General features: G+C 39.7%; 1 protein-coding gene across 1 annotated transcript in view; it reads right to left on the bottom strand.

Annotated features, from left to right (window-relative positions):
* The window catches only part of LOC126174834 (E3 ubiquitin-protein ligase TRAIP), a 224806-nt gene that overhangs the window by 158363 nt on the left and 48678 nt on the right, over positions 1-17765 (bottom strand). Inside the window, exon 3 of the mRNA XM_049921214.1 lies at positions 7900-8115. Within this exon, the coding sequence (XP_049777171.1) occupies positions 7900-8115 (216 nt within the window). The remainder of the gene's footprint in view (positions 1-7899; positions 8116-17765) is intronic.

Here is a 17765-nt window from a genome sequence, read left to right as displayed (position 1 = left end):
AACATATGCTAAATTCAATAACATCCAAGACCATGAAGGTAAGTGGTTGCTGGGGATTTTAATGTGGATTTACTGAAAAGCTCTGTCAGTGAACTATTATTGCAGTCAGTAACTCTATCATTCAATTTTGTTCCTACTGTGAACTTTGCTACTAGGATATGTAAATGCTCTGAGACCGCTGCTGATAATATCTTTGTAGACAAATCTAGGGAAAAAAGTGATAACAAAACCAACAGTAAATGGGCTATCTGATCATGAAATGCAGCATCTTGTGTTAAATGATGAAACCTATCAGGATAAAAAATCTATTAAATCTGAGTACAAGATGGTAGTAAATAAGCCAAAAATTGAGAAATTCAGGAAATTGCTCAAAGGCATGAACTGGATAGATGTTTACAATATTTCTGACTCAAATGGAAAATACAAAGCATTCATTAATAAAGTTACCTACACTTTTTTTTCTCCTAAAGGTAACTCAAATCACACAGAAGTCAAGATATCACGTGGGACCAAAAAGGAGACTGTATCTACCATCTAGGAACAGCTCTGATCTTAGAATTGTAACGTATTTCAAAGAATACAGAAAAACATTGAAGCAAGTAATCCAGAAATCAAAGCAGCTTTATTATGAGAAAGAGATAATTACATCAGGCAACAACATAAAAACTGTATGGGATATAATGAAGACAGAGACAGGCAGGGCCAAAAAGGAAGAGGAACAAATAGCTCTAAATATAAATGAGACTTTGGTAACAAGTACATACAGTGTTGCAAATCTCTTGAACAAGTACTTCATTTCTGTTACTGACAGCTTAGGGTTATCAGGCTCAGTGAACAGTGCAATGGAGTATCTGAGACCAGTCTTGAAAAATAAATTCAGTAAAATGGAAATGACACTCATGTCTCCCAAAGCATCCACCATAACATCCTCAAAATCTAAGTATTCCAGTGGGTATGATAACATATCAACAAAGTTAATCAAAGAATTCTCATGTGAGTTGAGTTCTGTCTTAAGTCATTTGTGTAATCAATCTCATCAGTGGAACATTTACAGACTGGCTAAAATATGCTGAAGTAAAGCCTCTTTACAAGACCAATTTCACTTTTGCCAGCTTTCTCAAAAGTATCTGAAAAGGTTGTTTTCAAGCATCTCCTTAAGCAACTGACTGCAAATAATATATTGTCCAAGACACAGTTTGGATTTTTTAAGGGTTCTGATGTAGAGAAAGCTAGTTACACTTACAGTGAGAATGTATTTAATTCATTAGATAATAATTTAGAGGCTACTGGCATTTTCTGTGATCTGTCAAAAGCCTTTGACTGTCTGAACCACAGCATTCTCTTAAGTAAATTAGAATATTATGGTGTCACCGGCAACGCTGTGAAATAGTTTGAGTCTTATCTATCTAACAGGAAACAATGGTTGTTGCAAAATACCTGTGCAGTAGGCAGTCTGTCTTCATCTGATTGGGAACTAATTACATGTGGTGTTCCTCAAGGTCCCATATTGGATCCATTGCTCTTTCTTGTGTTCATTAATGACCTCTCATCTCTTACACTGCCAGAAGCTAAGTTTGTTTTGTTTGCAGATGATACAAACAGTGCAATAAGTAGCAAGTCAAGTACAGACTTAGAAATAGCTGCTAATCAAATTTTCACTGGCACTAATAAGTGGTTTAAAGCTAATTCACTGTCATTAAACTATACGCAGTTCAGAACTTGTAAGAGATTTCCTTCCAGCGTGCATATAACATACAAAGACATGCAGATCGAAAAGATTGACAGTGTTACATTTCGAAGATTGTAGTTGTTGTGGTCTTCAGTCCAGAGACTGGTTTGATGAAGCTCTCCATGCTACTCTATCCTGTGCAAGCTGCTTCATCTCCCAGTACCTACTGCAACATACATCTTTCTGAATCTGCTTAGTGTATTCGTCTCTTGGTCTCCCTCTACGATTTTTACCCTCCACGCTACCCTCCAATACTAAATTGGTGATCCTCAATGCCTTAGAACATGTCCTATCAACCAATCCCTTCTTCTAGTCAAGTTGTACCACAAACTCCTCTTCTCCCCAATTCTATTCAATACCTCCTCATTAGTTATGTGATCTACCCATCTAATCTTCAGCATTCTTCTGTAGCACCACATTTCGAAAGCTTCTATTCTCTTCTTGTCCAAACTATTTATCGTCCATGTTTCACTTCCATACATGGCTACACTCCATACAAATACTTTCAGAAACGACTTCCTGACACTTAAATCTATACTCGATGTACACAAATTTCTCTTCTTAGAAACGCTTTCCTTGCCACTGCCAGTCTACATTTTATATCCTCTCTACTTTGACCATCATCCGTTATTTTGCTCCCCAAATAGCAAAACTCCTTTACTACTTTAAGTGTCTCATTTCCTAATCTAATTCCCTCAGCATCACCTGATTTAATTTGACTAAATTCCATTATCCTCGTTTTGCTTTTGTTGATGTTCATCTTATATCCTCCTTTCAAGACACTGTCCATTCCAGTCAATTGCTCTTCCAAGTCCTTTGCCGTCTCTGACAGAATTACAATGTCATCGGTGAACCTCAAAGTTTTTATTTCTTCTCCATGGATTTAGATACCTACTCCGAATTTTTCTTTTGTTTCCTTTACTGCTTGCTCAATATACAGATTGAATAACATCGGGGAGAGGCTACAACCCTGTCTCACTCCCTTCCCAACCATTGCTTCCCTTTCATGCCCCTCGACTCTTATAAATGCCATCTGGTTTCTGTACAAATTATAAATAGCCTTTCGTTCCCTGTATTTTACCACTGCCACCTTTAGAATTTGAAAGAGAGTATGCCAGTCAACATTGTCAAAAGCTTTCTCTAAGTCTACAAATGCTAGAAATGTAGGTTTGCCTTTCCTTAATCTTTCTTCTAAGATAAGTTGTAGGGTCAGTATTGCCTCACGTGTTCCAACATTTCTAGGGAATCCAAACTGATCTTCCCCGAGGTCGGCTTCTACCAGTTTTTCCATTCGTCTGTAAAGAATTTGTGTTAGTACTTTGGAGCTGTGACTTACTAAACTGACAGTTTGGTAATTCTGACATCTGTCAACACCTGCTTTCTTTGGGATTGGAATTATTATATTCTTCTTGAAGTATGAGGGTATTTCGCCTGTCTCGTACATCCTTCTCACCAGACGGTAGAGTTTTGTCAGGACTGGCTCTCCCAAGGCTGTCAGTAGTTCTAATGGAATGTTGTCTACTCCCGGGGCCTTGTTTCGAGTCAGGGCCTTCAGTGCTCTGTCAAATTCTTCATGCTGTATTGTATCTCCCATTTCATCTTCACCTACATCATCCTCCATTTCCATAATATTGTCCTCAAGTACATCGTCCTTGTATAGACACTCTATATACTCCTTCCACCTTTCTGCTTTCCCTTCTTTGCTTAGAACTGGGTTTCCATCTGAGCTCTTGATGTTCATACAAGTGGTTCTCTTGTCTCCAAAGGTCTCTCTAATTTTCCTGTAGGCAGTATCTATCTTAACCCTCGTGGGATACGCCTCTACATCTTTACATTTGTTCTCTAGCCATCCTGCTAAGCCATTTTGCACTTCTTGTTGATCTCATTCTTGAGACGTTTGTATTCCTTTTTGCCCGCTTCATTTACTGCATTTTTATATTTTCTCTTTTCCTCAATTAAATTCAGTATTTCTTCTGTTACCCAAGGATTTCTACTAGTCCTCGTCTTTTTACCTACTTCATCCCTCAAAGCTACCCATTCTTCTTCTACTATATTTCTTTCCCCCATTCCTGTCAATTGTTCCCTAATGCTCTCCCTGAAACACTGTACAACCTCTGGTTTGGTCAGTTTACCCAGGTCCCATCTCCTTAAATTCCCACCTTTTTGCAGTTTCTTCAGTTTTAATCTACAGTTCATAACCAATAGATTGTGGTCAGAGTCCACATCTGCCCCTGGAAATGTCTTACAGTTTAAAACCTGGTTCCTAAATCTCTGTCTTACCATTCTATAATCTGTCTGAAACCTGTAAGTATCTACAGGCTTCTTCCATGTATACAACCTTCTTTCATGATTCTTGAACCAAGTGTTAGCTATGATTAAGTTACGCTCTGTGCAAAATTCTACCAGGCAGCTTCCTCTTTCATTTCTTCCCCCCAGTCCATATTCACCTACTATGTTTCCTTCTCTCCCTTTTCCTACTATCGAATTCCAGTCGCCCATGACAATTAAATTTTCATCTCCCTTCACTACCTCAATAATTTCTTTTATCTCATCATACATTTCTTCAATTTCTTCGTCATCTGCAGAGCTAGTTGGCATATAAACTTGTACTACTGTAGTAGGTGTGAGCTTCGTGTCTATCTTGGCCACAATAATGCATTCACTATGCTGTTTGTAGTAGCTTACCCACACTCCTATTTTTTCATTCATTATTAAACCTACTCCTGCATTACCCCTATTTCATTTTGTATTTATAACCCTGTATTCACCTGACCAGAAGTCTTGTTCCTCCTGCCACCGAACTTCGCTAATTCCCACTATATCTAACTTTAACCTATCCATTTCTCTTTCTAAATTTTCTAACCTACCTGCCTGATTAAGGGATCTGACACTCCGCACTCCGATCCATAGAACGCCAGTTTCCTTTCTCCTGATAACGACGTCCTCTTGAGTAGTCCCCACCCGGAGATGGAAACGGGGGACTATTTTACCTCCAGAATATTTTACCCAAGAGGATGCCATCGTCATTTGATCATACAGTAAAGCTGCATGCCCTGGGGAAAAATTATGGCTGTAGTTTCCCCTTGCTTTCAGCCGTTCGCAGTACCAGCGCAGCGAAGCCGTTTTGGTTAGTGTTACAAGGCCAGATCAGTCAATCATCCAGACTGTTGGCCCTGAAACTACTGAAAAGGCTGCTGCCCCTCTTCAGGAACCACACACTTGTCTGGCCTCTCAACAGATACCCCTCCGTACATTATGGCTATCTGTGTCGCTGAGGCATGCAAGCCTCCCCACCAATGGCAAGGTCCATGGTTCAAGTGTGTGTGTGTGTGGGGGGGGGGGGGGGGGGGTTGAGGTTACAAGTCAATAATAAATTCAGTTGGGAAGGGCATACCACAAAATTGCTTAAGCACCTAAACAAGTCTGTATTTGCCGTGAGAATGATGTCAGATGTAGGAGACATAAATACATTACAAAATAAAAAAAACTTTTATACTTCACTTACTTTCATTCTATTATGTCATATGGGGGTCATATTCTAGGGCAGCTCATCAAACCAAGCAAAAGTTTTTAGGGTGCAAAATCATATGATAAGAATCATTTGTGGTGTAAATTCAAGAACATCATGTAGAAACCAGTTCAAGGAACTCAGTATATTTATTTCTTGATGAAATTTGTTGCAAGTAATACATCTCTGTTTCCAACCAATAGCTCAATACATAGTATCAATACTAGGAATAAGAACAATCTACATAAAGACCTAAAATCACTTATCTTGGTCCAAAGAGAGGTCCAATATTCAGGAACACACATTTTCAATAAATTGCCAGCAACCATTAAAAACTTGGTTTCAGATAAATCACAGTTTAAACACAATTTGAGAGACTTTTTGACCGGCAACTCCTCCTACTCCATAGATGAATATATTAGCAGAGGCTGTTAAGCCAGCTGAAGTAAAAAAATCTGTTAGATTTCAGTTTTGACAGCACTTGGTCACAACAGTCAAGATTAGGTATTCTGTGTATGATAAATTTACTAACAGTGCATAACAGTGTTTTATTCTGACAGTGTTAATTTTATAAACATTACTTTTTCCAGTTTACCGCATTGTGTTCACCTATTTCGACAATCTCCTGACAAATGATCATGGTAGTAAGTATTATATTCAAATGTTTTATGTTTTTATGTTATATTTTCTGACATGTTTCACACCCACAAGAATCATCTCATATTTTTTTTTTTTTTTTTTTTTTTTTTTTGTCTATGGTACGAAAACTGAATCCAATCTAATCTAGTCTATTTTCCTAGCCTGCCTGAATTGATATGGACTATGCCTATTATGAAGTGAAAACTTTTTCATTACTAATCATAAGCAGTGCAGGATGGGACAAAGAATGGAATGTTATGATATGCAATACTTATTTTGTGAACTAGTCACTGAGGCAATTGCTTTTTAGCAAATACCTGCCAAGACCTTCACCTTATTTGCATGTCGGCTGGGTACCACTATGTACAAAAGCTGTACTTCAGTATGAAGGCGGTAAGAGGAGTTTAAATTTAATTTTTTGTGGAATAGGTGCAATTTAATACGATTATAATCTATTACAGTGAAGGTATTTTGCTAATTATTTTTCACTCTTCACACATTTATATAATTGCTTCTTATTTTCATTACCTAACATCAACTACTTCCCCACTGTCCTCAGTCACTACTTTGAAACACATAGTGTACACTGACAACAGCAATGTATGTGTATCTTTTTGTTTACATTTTTTCCTACCAACAAGAGCTTAAAAGTTTAAAAAGCAGCCATGTGCTATTTGCTACTTGTTTGCAATGTATGAAATTTCCTCTTCTTTGTATCACATTAAAAGTGAAGGGCAAAAAACAAACCCGTGCCGAATACTGTATTCAATTTTTGACCCTCCGCTAAAACTTAATGAGGGACTGTCCATGATCTTCTCATGAAGTGTACGTTAATAATGGGGGATTACACAGTCACAAGTGGGACAGTTGCAATATGTTTTTTGACAATCAAAAGCTAACAAAACAAAAAATTTAACCAGAAATATATTAAAATTTGACTGATGATCATATGATTGTTTGTTTTTACCTTGCCCTTAAATCTGAATATCAGAAGTTTACAAAGTGTGAACTGTTAATCATCTTTATAACCTTGTCACGGGTGGGACAGCAACTGACACAGCATTGAATGCCCACCAACTTTTCACAAGAATTCTGTGGATTATGCATTTATTTTCTTTTTAGAACAATGAATCCACATTGTCAACAGAATTCTCTACATGATGAAATATCAATAAATATAAAACTATTAATATTTACTTGTAAAAATTATAATCAAAGATTATCACAGGTGGGGCAAGAAATTGTCACAGATGGGACTCAAGTGAAGTAGAATCTATTTTCACAATTTAAAATTAATTTTATGGTATTAATTTATAGATGAATCAGTAGCTAATATATTTGGATCTCACTTCCTATTTAAATAATACTGTAGGCAAGTTCTGTTGTAAATAAATACAATACATTTCAGAACAGTGTAACTTTAAAGTCACAAGCTCCTAATTATTTCGAATTTAAAAAACCCATCACTAAAACAGCTATCCAGGTACTACTCATCCACTTTCAAAAATATCTAAATTTCCTAAAAATTTATAATATAAGGTGTTTTTAACATGTCTGAATTTGGGAGGCTACCATCACTGAGTCCCCTACAGATCTCATACACACAACTGTATTTCTGTGTGTGTGTGTGTGTGTGTGTGTGTGTGTGTGTGTGTGTGTGTTTACATATCAGTCTGCCACCACAACCTAAAATTTAAGTTTCACCAACTCTCAACCTAACCTAGATTTCAAGCTGCAATACACATCAATCTATCACTACACTTAGATTCTGCCTTTGAGAAGAAATCATTCATAATATTTCCACACAGAATTAAAAAAAGTGCTTTATATGCATCAACAGGAGAAACTCCTGTAAACAGCAATAAATTGGTTGTAACCAGTCTGCCAAGGAGACATGCTATCATCTTCTTTACACCATGATCAAGTACAAGAATGGACAGCCCTTTGTAAAGTTTATCCGAACCTCCATTTGATAAAAATAGCAAAACAAACTGGAGGAAATAATATAGACATAGTAACTTACTTCAATATCACATTCTGATTAACCAATTTCACATTTTTTTCTTCAGAATTTTTCAAATCTGTATCTCTCAAACGAAGCTGAAAATGTAGACCATCAATTTTATTGTGCAGGACACTTGGATCTTCATATTTTTCATCAACATTTGGAATATTAAAATATATTCTATGAATGTTCTTTTCCGTGGTTTTTGTTCGACACTGTGGGCATGATTTAGACCTGAAAATAAACCAAATTAAAATTATTCAGTCTTATCCCAACAAATTCTAACTTCCACCTTGCTTATGAAATAAGATCATAAATATGGCTTTTGACATAATTCCTATAATCATCAGATAAAATAGTTTCACAATCCAGTTTGCTTTAAATCATGCAGAGAAGACAGGGAAAGAAGTTTATTACACTATATGCTTCCATCTGGCTTCATATCTTCACATGGCAGATGGTGAGTTGAGAGCTGAGATCTAAGAAAGGAAATCTAAACTTATTGTTAGTTACAGAACCAATTTTCTGCCTATAACCATTTAAACAAACTTACTAGATAAAACAATTATTATTGTAATACATGAAGCAGCAGCTTGCACCTCACAAAACAGAGAGAGAGATAGCAACAATGCCCCCTTCCTCCCCCCCCCCCCTCACTCTCACTCTCTCTCTCTCTCTCTCTCTCTCTCTCTCTCTCTCTCTCTCTCTCTGCCAGCATTCCTCTCACTTAAATGTGAGTTTACTTGGTGTTTGCTTAGGTACTACTTCTTCTCTCTTCCATATCAATGTTTTGACTGTGCCTGTAACACTTCTTGCCCCTAACTTTTACTGCCATTGTCTGTGAACTACGTAGTCATATGATAATACTAGCAGAAATATGCTCCTGCTGGAGCACAAGAAAGGTCAGTATGTCTCTTTAAAAGATTATGCCAGAAAAGTGAGGAACCAGCTGTCCCAATCTCCATTCCACCTTCCTCACCAAAAATTGTGGCATCTGAAAATACACTCCTGGAAATGGAAAAAAAGAACACATTGACACCGGTGTGTCAGACCCACCATACTTGCTCCGGACACTGCGAGAGGGCTGTACAAGCAATGATCACACGCACGGCACAGCGGACACACCATGAACCGCGGTGTTGGCCGTCGAATGGCGCTAGCTGCACAGCATTTGTGCACCGCCGCCAACAGTGTCAGCCAGTTTGCCGTGGCATACGGAGCTCCATCGCAGTCTTTAACACTGGTAGCATGCCGCGACAGTGTGGACGTGAACCGTATGTGCAGTTGACGGACTTCGAGCGAGGGCGTATAGTGGGCATGCGGGAGGCCGGGTGGACGTACCGCCGAATTGCTCAACACGTGGGGCGTGAGGTCTCCACAGTACATCGATGTTGTCACCAGTGGTCGGCGGAAGGTGCACGTGCCCGTCGACCTGGGACCGGACCGCAGCGACACACGGATGCACGCCAAGACCGTAGGATCCTACGCAGTGCCGTAGGGGACCGCACCGCCACTTCCCAGCAAATTAGGGACACTGTTGCTCCTGGGGTATCGGCGAGGACCATTCGCAACCGTCTCCATGAAGCTGGGCTACGGTCCCGCACACCGTTAGGCCGTCTTCCGCTCACGCCCCAACATCGTGCAGCCCGCCTCTAGTGGTGTCGCGACAGGCGTGAATGGAGGGGCGAATGGAGACGTGTTGTCTTCAGCGATGAGAGTCGCTTCTGCCTTGGTGCCAATGATGGTCGTATGCGTGTTTGGCGCCGTGCAGGTGAGCGCCACAATCAGGACTGCATACGACCGAGGCACACAGGGCCAACACCCGGCATCATGGTGTGGGGAGCGATCTCCTCCACTGGCCGTACACCACTGGTGATCGTCGAGGGGACACTGAATAGTGCACGGTACATCCAAACCGTCATCAAACCCATCGTTCTACCATTCCTAGACCGGCAAGGGAACTTGCTGTTCCAACAGGACAATGCACGTCCGCATGTATCCCGTGCCACCCAACGTGCTCTAGAAGGTGTAAGTCAACTACCCTGGCCAGCAAGATCTCCGGATCTGTCCCCCATTGAGCATGTTTGGGACTGGATGAAGCGTCGTCTCACGCGGTCTGCACGTCCAGCACGAACGCTGGTCCAACTGAGGTGCCAGGTGGAAATGGCATGGCAAGCCGTTCCACAGGACTACATCCAGCATCTCTACGATCGTCTCCATGGGAGAATAGCAGCCTGCATTGCTGCGAAAGGTGGATATACACTGTACTAGTGCCGACATTGTGCATGCTCTGTTGCCTGTGTCTATGTGCCTGTGGTTCTGTCAGTGTGATCATGTGATGTATCTGACCCCAGGAATGTGTCAATAAAGTTTCCCCTTCCTGGGACAATGAATTCACGGTGTTCTTATTTCAATTTCCAGGAGTGTATATGCACTATTTTAACACAGTAAATTTGAAATCCTTTTACACAGTCTCTCGTTGTAGCCCACTGTCTCCTTTTTCTCTCATTGACTTACAGTAAATCCGACTGACCCTGTCTCCTCTCTCAGTTACACAGTTTCCCTTTGTCTTTACCACCCCACACTACAATTTCCACCATACTTCAGCAGCTCAAAAATTCTGGGGGGGGGGGGGGGGGGGGGTCAAACTTATTCTTTCCCCCACACTCACATATTTAAAATTTTGGTGTAAAATTCAGCCCCCCCCCCCCCCCCCAATACCTAAGTGTTACAGTTCACTAATGTGGGAGGGTCCAACACCCCCCCCTCCCCATGTATGGTCACCACTTATCTATATTTTTTATTCTCACAATCTCCCCTCTCTTTTGCTCCCACTGCTTCTATCTCTATTCATCTCTCTTTCTCTTTAACTATCATGGTTTCTCACTGATCATCAATATCTCCTCTCCTCTCCTCTCTCTCTCTCTCTCTCTCTCTCTCTCTCTCTCTCTCTCTCTCTCTCTCTCTCTCTCTCTCGTCCACGATCACTGTCTCTCTGCTACTCTCTTTCGGCACAAAAACTGCCAAATACGCATGCAAAAATTTTTGGCAAGGAAGGTGGAAAGAGTGAGGCAGCTGGTTCCTCACTTTTCTGTCAAGAGTCTTTTCAAGAGGAACATATTCACCTTTTTTGTGCTCCAACAGAAGCAATTTTCTGCTAGTTCCCTTCTTTTCCCTGCTGCAGCAGGGTATGTTGCTTTCAAAAAACAAAATCAATAAGTCAGTAGAATTTTGACAGCTTATTTATGTACTTCGTCACTCTTGTATACTTTGACACTTGTAAGCAAAAAATAAGTACTCTTAAATTAAATGTTCACACAAAATCATTTGCTTTACGTGTTTTGCATACTATGCTCACCAATCACGATTCGTCAAAAATGCCCAGCTTATGATTTGCATCTTAAAAGAGTAAAATGTTATTAGAAACATTTCACTGAATTTGCAGTCATTACAGTTTTACGAAATTTTTGCAGTCATTTTAAGTTCTTTCCAGACATGTTAAGAACCATCTAACCAATTGTTTGGTCACTGCAGTGCCACTTTTGGCATATTTCTATAGGCTTGATGTGCCCATTATACATACACAGCACATCATAAAGTTACTGATGGAAAAATTCTATTAAAAGCATAGTTTGGCAACATTAAAACCCCTACGATGGCCCTAGTAACCTAGCCATGACAGTTAAAACTGCAATTACATCTTACCTGTTAGACCGGATATTACGTGCAGAGTTTACGTGCACAGATACAGTAACTTTGAAAACATACTAGTGGCCATCTGCACAAATGGTACTTTCTGTACCCAAAAATTATATATATATATATATATATATCCAAAAAGAAAGATGATGAGACCCACCACACAAAAGCGCTGGCAGGTCGATAGACACACAAACAAACACAAACATACACACAAAATCCAGCCCTCGCAACCAACGGCCGCCCCGCCAGGAAAGAGGGAAGGAGAAGGAAAGACAAAAGGATGTCTTTCCTTCTCCTTCCCTCTTTCCTGGCGGGGCGGCCGTTGGTTGCGAGGGCTGGATTTTGTGTGTATGTTTGTGTTTGTTTGTGTGTCTATCGACCTGCCAGCGCTTTTGTGTGGTGGGTCTCATCATCTTTCTTTTTGGATATATTTTTCCCACGTGGAATGTTTCCCTCTATTATATTCATATATATATATATACAAAGATGATGTGACTTACCAAATGAAAGTGCTGGCAGGTCGACAGACACACAACCGAACACAAACATACACACAAAATTCAAGCTTTCGCAACAAACTGTTGCCTCATCAGGAAAGAAGGAAGGAGAGGGAAAGACGAAAGGATGTGGGTTTTAAGGGAGAGGGTAAGGAGTCATTCCAGTCCCGGGAGCGGAAAGACTTACCTTAGGGGGAAAAAAGGACGGGTATACACTCGCACACACACACATATCCATTCACACATATACAGACACAAGCAGACATATTTAAAGACAAAGAGTTTGGGCAGAGATGTCAGTCGAGGCAGAAGTGCAGAGGCAAAGATGTTGTTGAATGACAGGTGAGGTATGAGTGGCGGCAACTTGAAATTAGCGGAGATTGAGGCCTGGTGGATAACGGGAAGAGAGGATATATTGTAGAGCAAGTTCCCATCTCCGGAGTTCGGATAGGTTGGTGTTAGTAGGAAGTATCCAGATAACCCGGACGGTGTAACACTGCGCCAAGATGTGCTGGTCGTGCACCAAGGCATGTTTAGCCACAGGGTGATCCTCATTACCAACAAACACTGTCTGCCTGTGTCCATTCATGCAAATGGACAGTTTGTTGCTGGTCATTCCCACATAGAATGCATCACAGTGTAGGCAGGTCAGTTGGTGGATCACGTGGGTGCTTTCACACGTGGCTCTGCCTTTTATATATATATATATATATATATATATATATATATATATATATATAATAGAGGGAAACATTCCACGTGGGAAAAATATATCTAAAAACAAAGATGATGAGACTTACCAAACAAAAGCGCTGGCAGGTCGATAGACACACAAACAAACACAAACATACACACAAAATTCTAGCTTTCGCAACCAACGGTTGCCTCCCCAAGTATCTACATCTACATGTACAACTACACAGATACTCTGCAAGGCACCATATGGTGTGTGGTGGAGGGAACCCTGTACCATTACTAGCCATTTTCTTTCCTGTTCCACTAGCAAATAGTGAGAGGGAAAAACTACTGCCTATATGCCTCTGTATGAGCCCTAATTTCTCATGTCTTATTTTCTTGGTCCTTAAGGGCAATGTATGTTGGCGGCAGTAGAGTCGTTTGGTAGTCAGCTTCAAATGCTGGTTCTCTAAATTTTCTTAATAGTGTTTCTCAAGAAGAACATCGCCGTCCCTACAGGGATTCCGATATGAGATCCTGAGGCACACTTACATGTGATTCGAACCTACTGGTAACAAATCTAGCAGTCCACCTCTGCATTGCTTTGACATCTTCCTCCAATCCGACCTGGTACGGATCCCAAACACTTTTGCAATACTCAAGAGGGAGTTGCACCAGAATCTATATGTGGTCTCCTTTACAGGTGAACCACTCTTTCCTAAAAGAGTCCCAATAAACCTACGTCGACCATTCGCCTCCCCTACCACAGTTCTCGCAAGCTCGTTCCATTTAATATTGCTTTCAATGTTATGCCCAGATATTTAAAGGACTTGACTGTGTCAAGAAGTACACTACCAATGCCGTATTCCAACATCACAAGTTTGATCTTCCTACTCATGCACATTAGCTTACATTTTTCCACATTTAGGGCTAATTGCCATTCATCACACCAACTGGACATATTGTCTAAGTTGTCTTGTATCTTCCTACAGTCACTCAACTTTGACATCTTTACCATACACCACAGCACCATCAGCAAACAAATGCACATTACTGCCCACCCTGTCTTCCAAATCATTTATGTATATAGAGAACAATAGCAGTCCTATCACACTTCCCTGGGCCACTCCTGATGATATCCTTGTCTCTGATGAAGATTTGCCATCAGGGACAATATATTGGGTTCTATTACTTAAGAAGTCTTCGAGTCACATTTCTTTGGACTTATTCCATATGCTCGTACCTTCACTAACATCCTGCAATGGGGCACCATGTCAAATGCTTTCCAGAAAGATAGACCTACGGAATCGGTCTGTAGCCCTTCATCCATGGTTCGCAGTATCTCACGTGAGAAAAGGGCAGGCTGAGTATTGCATGAGCACTGCTTTCTAAAACCATGCTGACTCCTGGACATAAGCTTCTCAGTCTCAAGAAAGTTTATTATATTTGAGCTGAGAATATGTTCAAGGATTCTGCAGCAAACTGGAGTTATGGATATTGGTCTGTAATTTTGTGGATCCGTTCTTTTACCTTTGTTTGGGACTTTGTGCTGGGTGAGGGATTCACAATAAATGCAAGATAGGTAAGGGGTCAATGCTGTAGAGTACTCTTTCTACAACCAAACTGGGATCCTACCCAGACCTGGTGATTTACTTGCTTTCAAATCTTTCAATTGTTTCTCTACTTCAGGTATGCTTATTATGACTTCATCCATATGGGAGTCTGTCCAATTGTCAAACGACAGTAAGTTTGTCTGATTCTCCTATGTGAATGATATCTTGAACGTGAAATTTAAAGCTTTGGCTTTCGTTTTGCTATCTTCAAATGCGACACCAGACTGGTCAACAAGGGACTGAATGGAAGCTTTAGACCCACTTAGCGACTTTACATAGGACCTCAATATTCTCAGGTACTCTGCCAGATCTTTAGCTAAGGTGTGACTGTGGTAGTTCTTGTATGCTTCGTGCATAGATCTTTTCACAGGGGCATGAATCTCTACTAACATTTGCTTGTTGTCCTTTGTGCATTTTTTGAGGTCTTCTCATGAACTGCCCTTGAACTTATTGTGCTTTTGTAAGCTGCCCAAGATCTGTCCTATGTCACAAATAGTGCAAAAAAAAAAAAAAAAAAAAAAAAACTACTGATTTATTCAATTTGCCTGGATTGGAGAAAGTATGTAATGTTTAAATATTGACCCAGTGTTTTAGGATAGCTTCTAATGGATACACAAATAGTTGCTACGCAAGAGCTATCCAAAACACTTGACCCCTTATCTCTGTGATCAATAGAAACTGAGGACCCCCCTGAAAAATTGTACTGCCCCGCGTGGCTTTTTGGAACGTATTGGTACGGTGTACTGTCATGCATAGACCGATTACCTCCACACACAAGAAACAAGATTTTCACATCATTAAGACACTATTCGTCATTGTGTTTTAGTGTGTACTGATTTCCTGCCTTGAATTGTACCCTTAAGCAGTGGTAACTTGCACGAGATTGATCAACTCAGAGTTAATGGAGGAATAATTTAGTACAGACAAGTTCTTTTGATCTGTATGAAAATATTTGTGTTTGGGTTTCGATACTGCAAATTTGTGTACTTGGAAGACAACCAACACTAATTGAACATATTTGATAAGTAGGAGACATTTGAGACCACACATGTGCATTTGTTCCTTTCACTGTTCAATACATTTCTAGATAACATTTTCCATTAAGATTTGCATCAGTTACGCTATTTTGCTTTCCACTGCACGAACGCTTATAAATTAAACTCCTAGTATACTGCCACTGAATTAACCGATATTCATGGAATATTCCACTCTATTAGAACACAACCCAAAATCAACTGTGATGCACAAACACCCCACATTAAACAGTTAATAATATCAACAGTCTCATTTCTTTTGCATTGAGGCTGTGGTTCTACAGGGTAAAAGTGACGACAGTGATGAACAACCACACAACCCAGATACAATATAAAACATTTTTATTATAGCACAGAGCATACACAAGACAAATGACAACAAAGCCATAAGAAAGACTAATCAGACAGTTTCTGCCAAGGGTTCCGGTCAACATCCAGTGATACTACGTGTCATTGCAGCGTTCCATAAGGCAGCATATTTCTGTACTTGTAAAGATCATACCAACATCAACAAGAAAATAACATTTCAAATAAAAAACAGAAAGACTTTAGTAACTTATTAAGTGGCATGCTGTGTAACTTATCACCCATAACTTATTAACAACAACTTACTATAAAACCTTAATCAGACAGGAAAAATCAGGAGTGACCCACAACACCATTTCATTATGTTAATCAGATCACAGTCCAGAAATAGGGAACTGAAAGATTGAAACTAAAAAACAAAGTATTTTTTATAAGCCAATGTCCTGACAAGAAGAAGAATAATATGATACTGAATATATTATAAATTCTCAGCTCTTAACTGAATAGGTTCATAAAACAGATGCTGAAGCATAACATAACAGGAAATAAATATAGGAATAAAAGAAACAAAGCAAAATCTGAGAGTGGAGGACTACTCAGTTTAATTATTTAGAAGAAGGAAAGGCAACACGGCAATATCTGACCATAGAAAATGCGCTATAAGCACCAAGGCAGATTTAAGTAAAAGTTTAGAAAATTTCAAGGTAAAGTAAAACCATCTCTGAATATAATTGGTGTGGAAAACTCAATCAACAAACTACTATAGATTGTTTCCAATACAAAAGTGGGTCAATTAACAGTTAAGCCCCAGCTACAATCATATGCTTGGCTGAGGTGATTTCAGTGGTTGCAAATTGACGAAATTTGTCACTATTGTAACCAAATGACTTAAATATCCTCAATTTGTTTTGCTGCTGTTGCATACAGACTATGGGTGTTCATCTATTTCTTTTGACTGAATAAAACCTACAATGGATAAGCAATTTTTGTGGTACGAAGTGAAGCAGAGGATAAAATTCATCAAAAGTATTCAGATATATGCAAATCACTGAAAACTGAAGTGGTTGGCAGAAGGAAGTGCCAACCCTCAATTTAATAAGGGGTGGTCTCATTACATTATATACTGTGTTTCTGATTGTACCGCATGTTAGTAACAAGCGGTATCACGTATACAGCTAGAAAGCAGCTTCTACCTAGGCCTATATATTTTTTCTCTTTTTGTGTTTGTGCTCTTATCTCTGAATTTAATGAAGCATATAGCATGCTCTTGTGGATTAGCACTTTCTTCTGCTAATCCCTTCAATTATATAAAGAAATTCGTGTTAAAATGCTTTCCAAATTGCTCTACACTGACAGTTCCTGAAAGAAAGAGAGATAGACAAGATTATTTGACATGGAAAGATAAAGCAAATGTATGGAAACAACTGGAATCTTCCATTCAAAACAACTGGGAGATCACAGTCCTCAGAAAAATAAATGCTTTTGTAACTTTCATATTGGCCCACATTGAAATAGGATTGTAAGAACAGGTAATTCCAACTACAGTGAGATAAGCATCAAACTGATGCCTGCAATCCAAATCAAATGCCATGAGCTAATGTAAAAGGTATTTGTCTTCACATCGATAGTGCATCAACCATTTGTAAAATATTTTAGACACTGCTTTGGAGTATCAGAGGATCTTTCATTTCTTTGTTTTACAATCAGTCTTATGTGTGTTAACATCAGCTCAGTAAGATGAAAATGTGAAATTATTAATATAATTCAAAAGCTCCTAAAGTGATATTTCCAACTTTTATTCATTTACTTGTGATGTCCCTTATCACCACAACTGGAGACCCAAGGATGTTTACTATTTTATGAATCTACGCCCAATTGGACGACCAAGGCAGCACTGGATGGACAACCTGGCGAAGGACCTAGCAGCCCTGGGAACTGAAGACACCTGGAGGAACCAGGCACAAAACAGGAAGGAATGAAGGCAGTTCGTGGAAGCAGCGTGTGGTCTGCAGGGCCTGTGATCGCTGAATATCTATCTATCTAAGTTCTTTATTGCC

This window comes from Schistocerca cancellata, chromosome 3 (assembly GCF_023864275.1).
Source record: "Schistocerca cancellata isolate TAMUIC-IGC-003103 chromosome 3, iqSchCanc2.1, whole genome shotgun sequence".
Taxonomy (NCBI): Eukaryota; Metazoa; Arthropoda; class Insecta; order Orthoptera; family Acrididae; genus Schistocerca; species Schistocerca cancellata.
The sequence above is the reverse complement of the archived record's forward strand: the minus strand, read 5'-3'. Positions and strand labels throughout refer to the sequence as shown.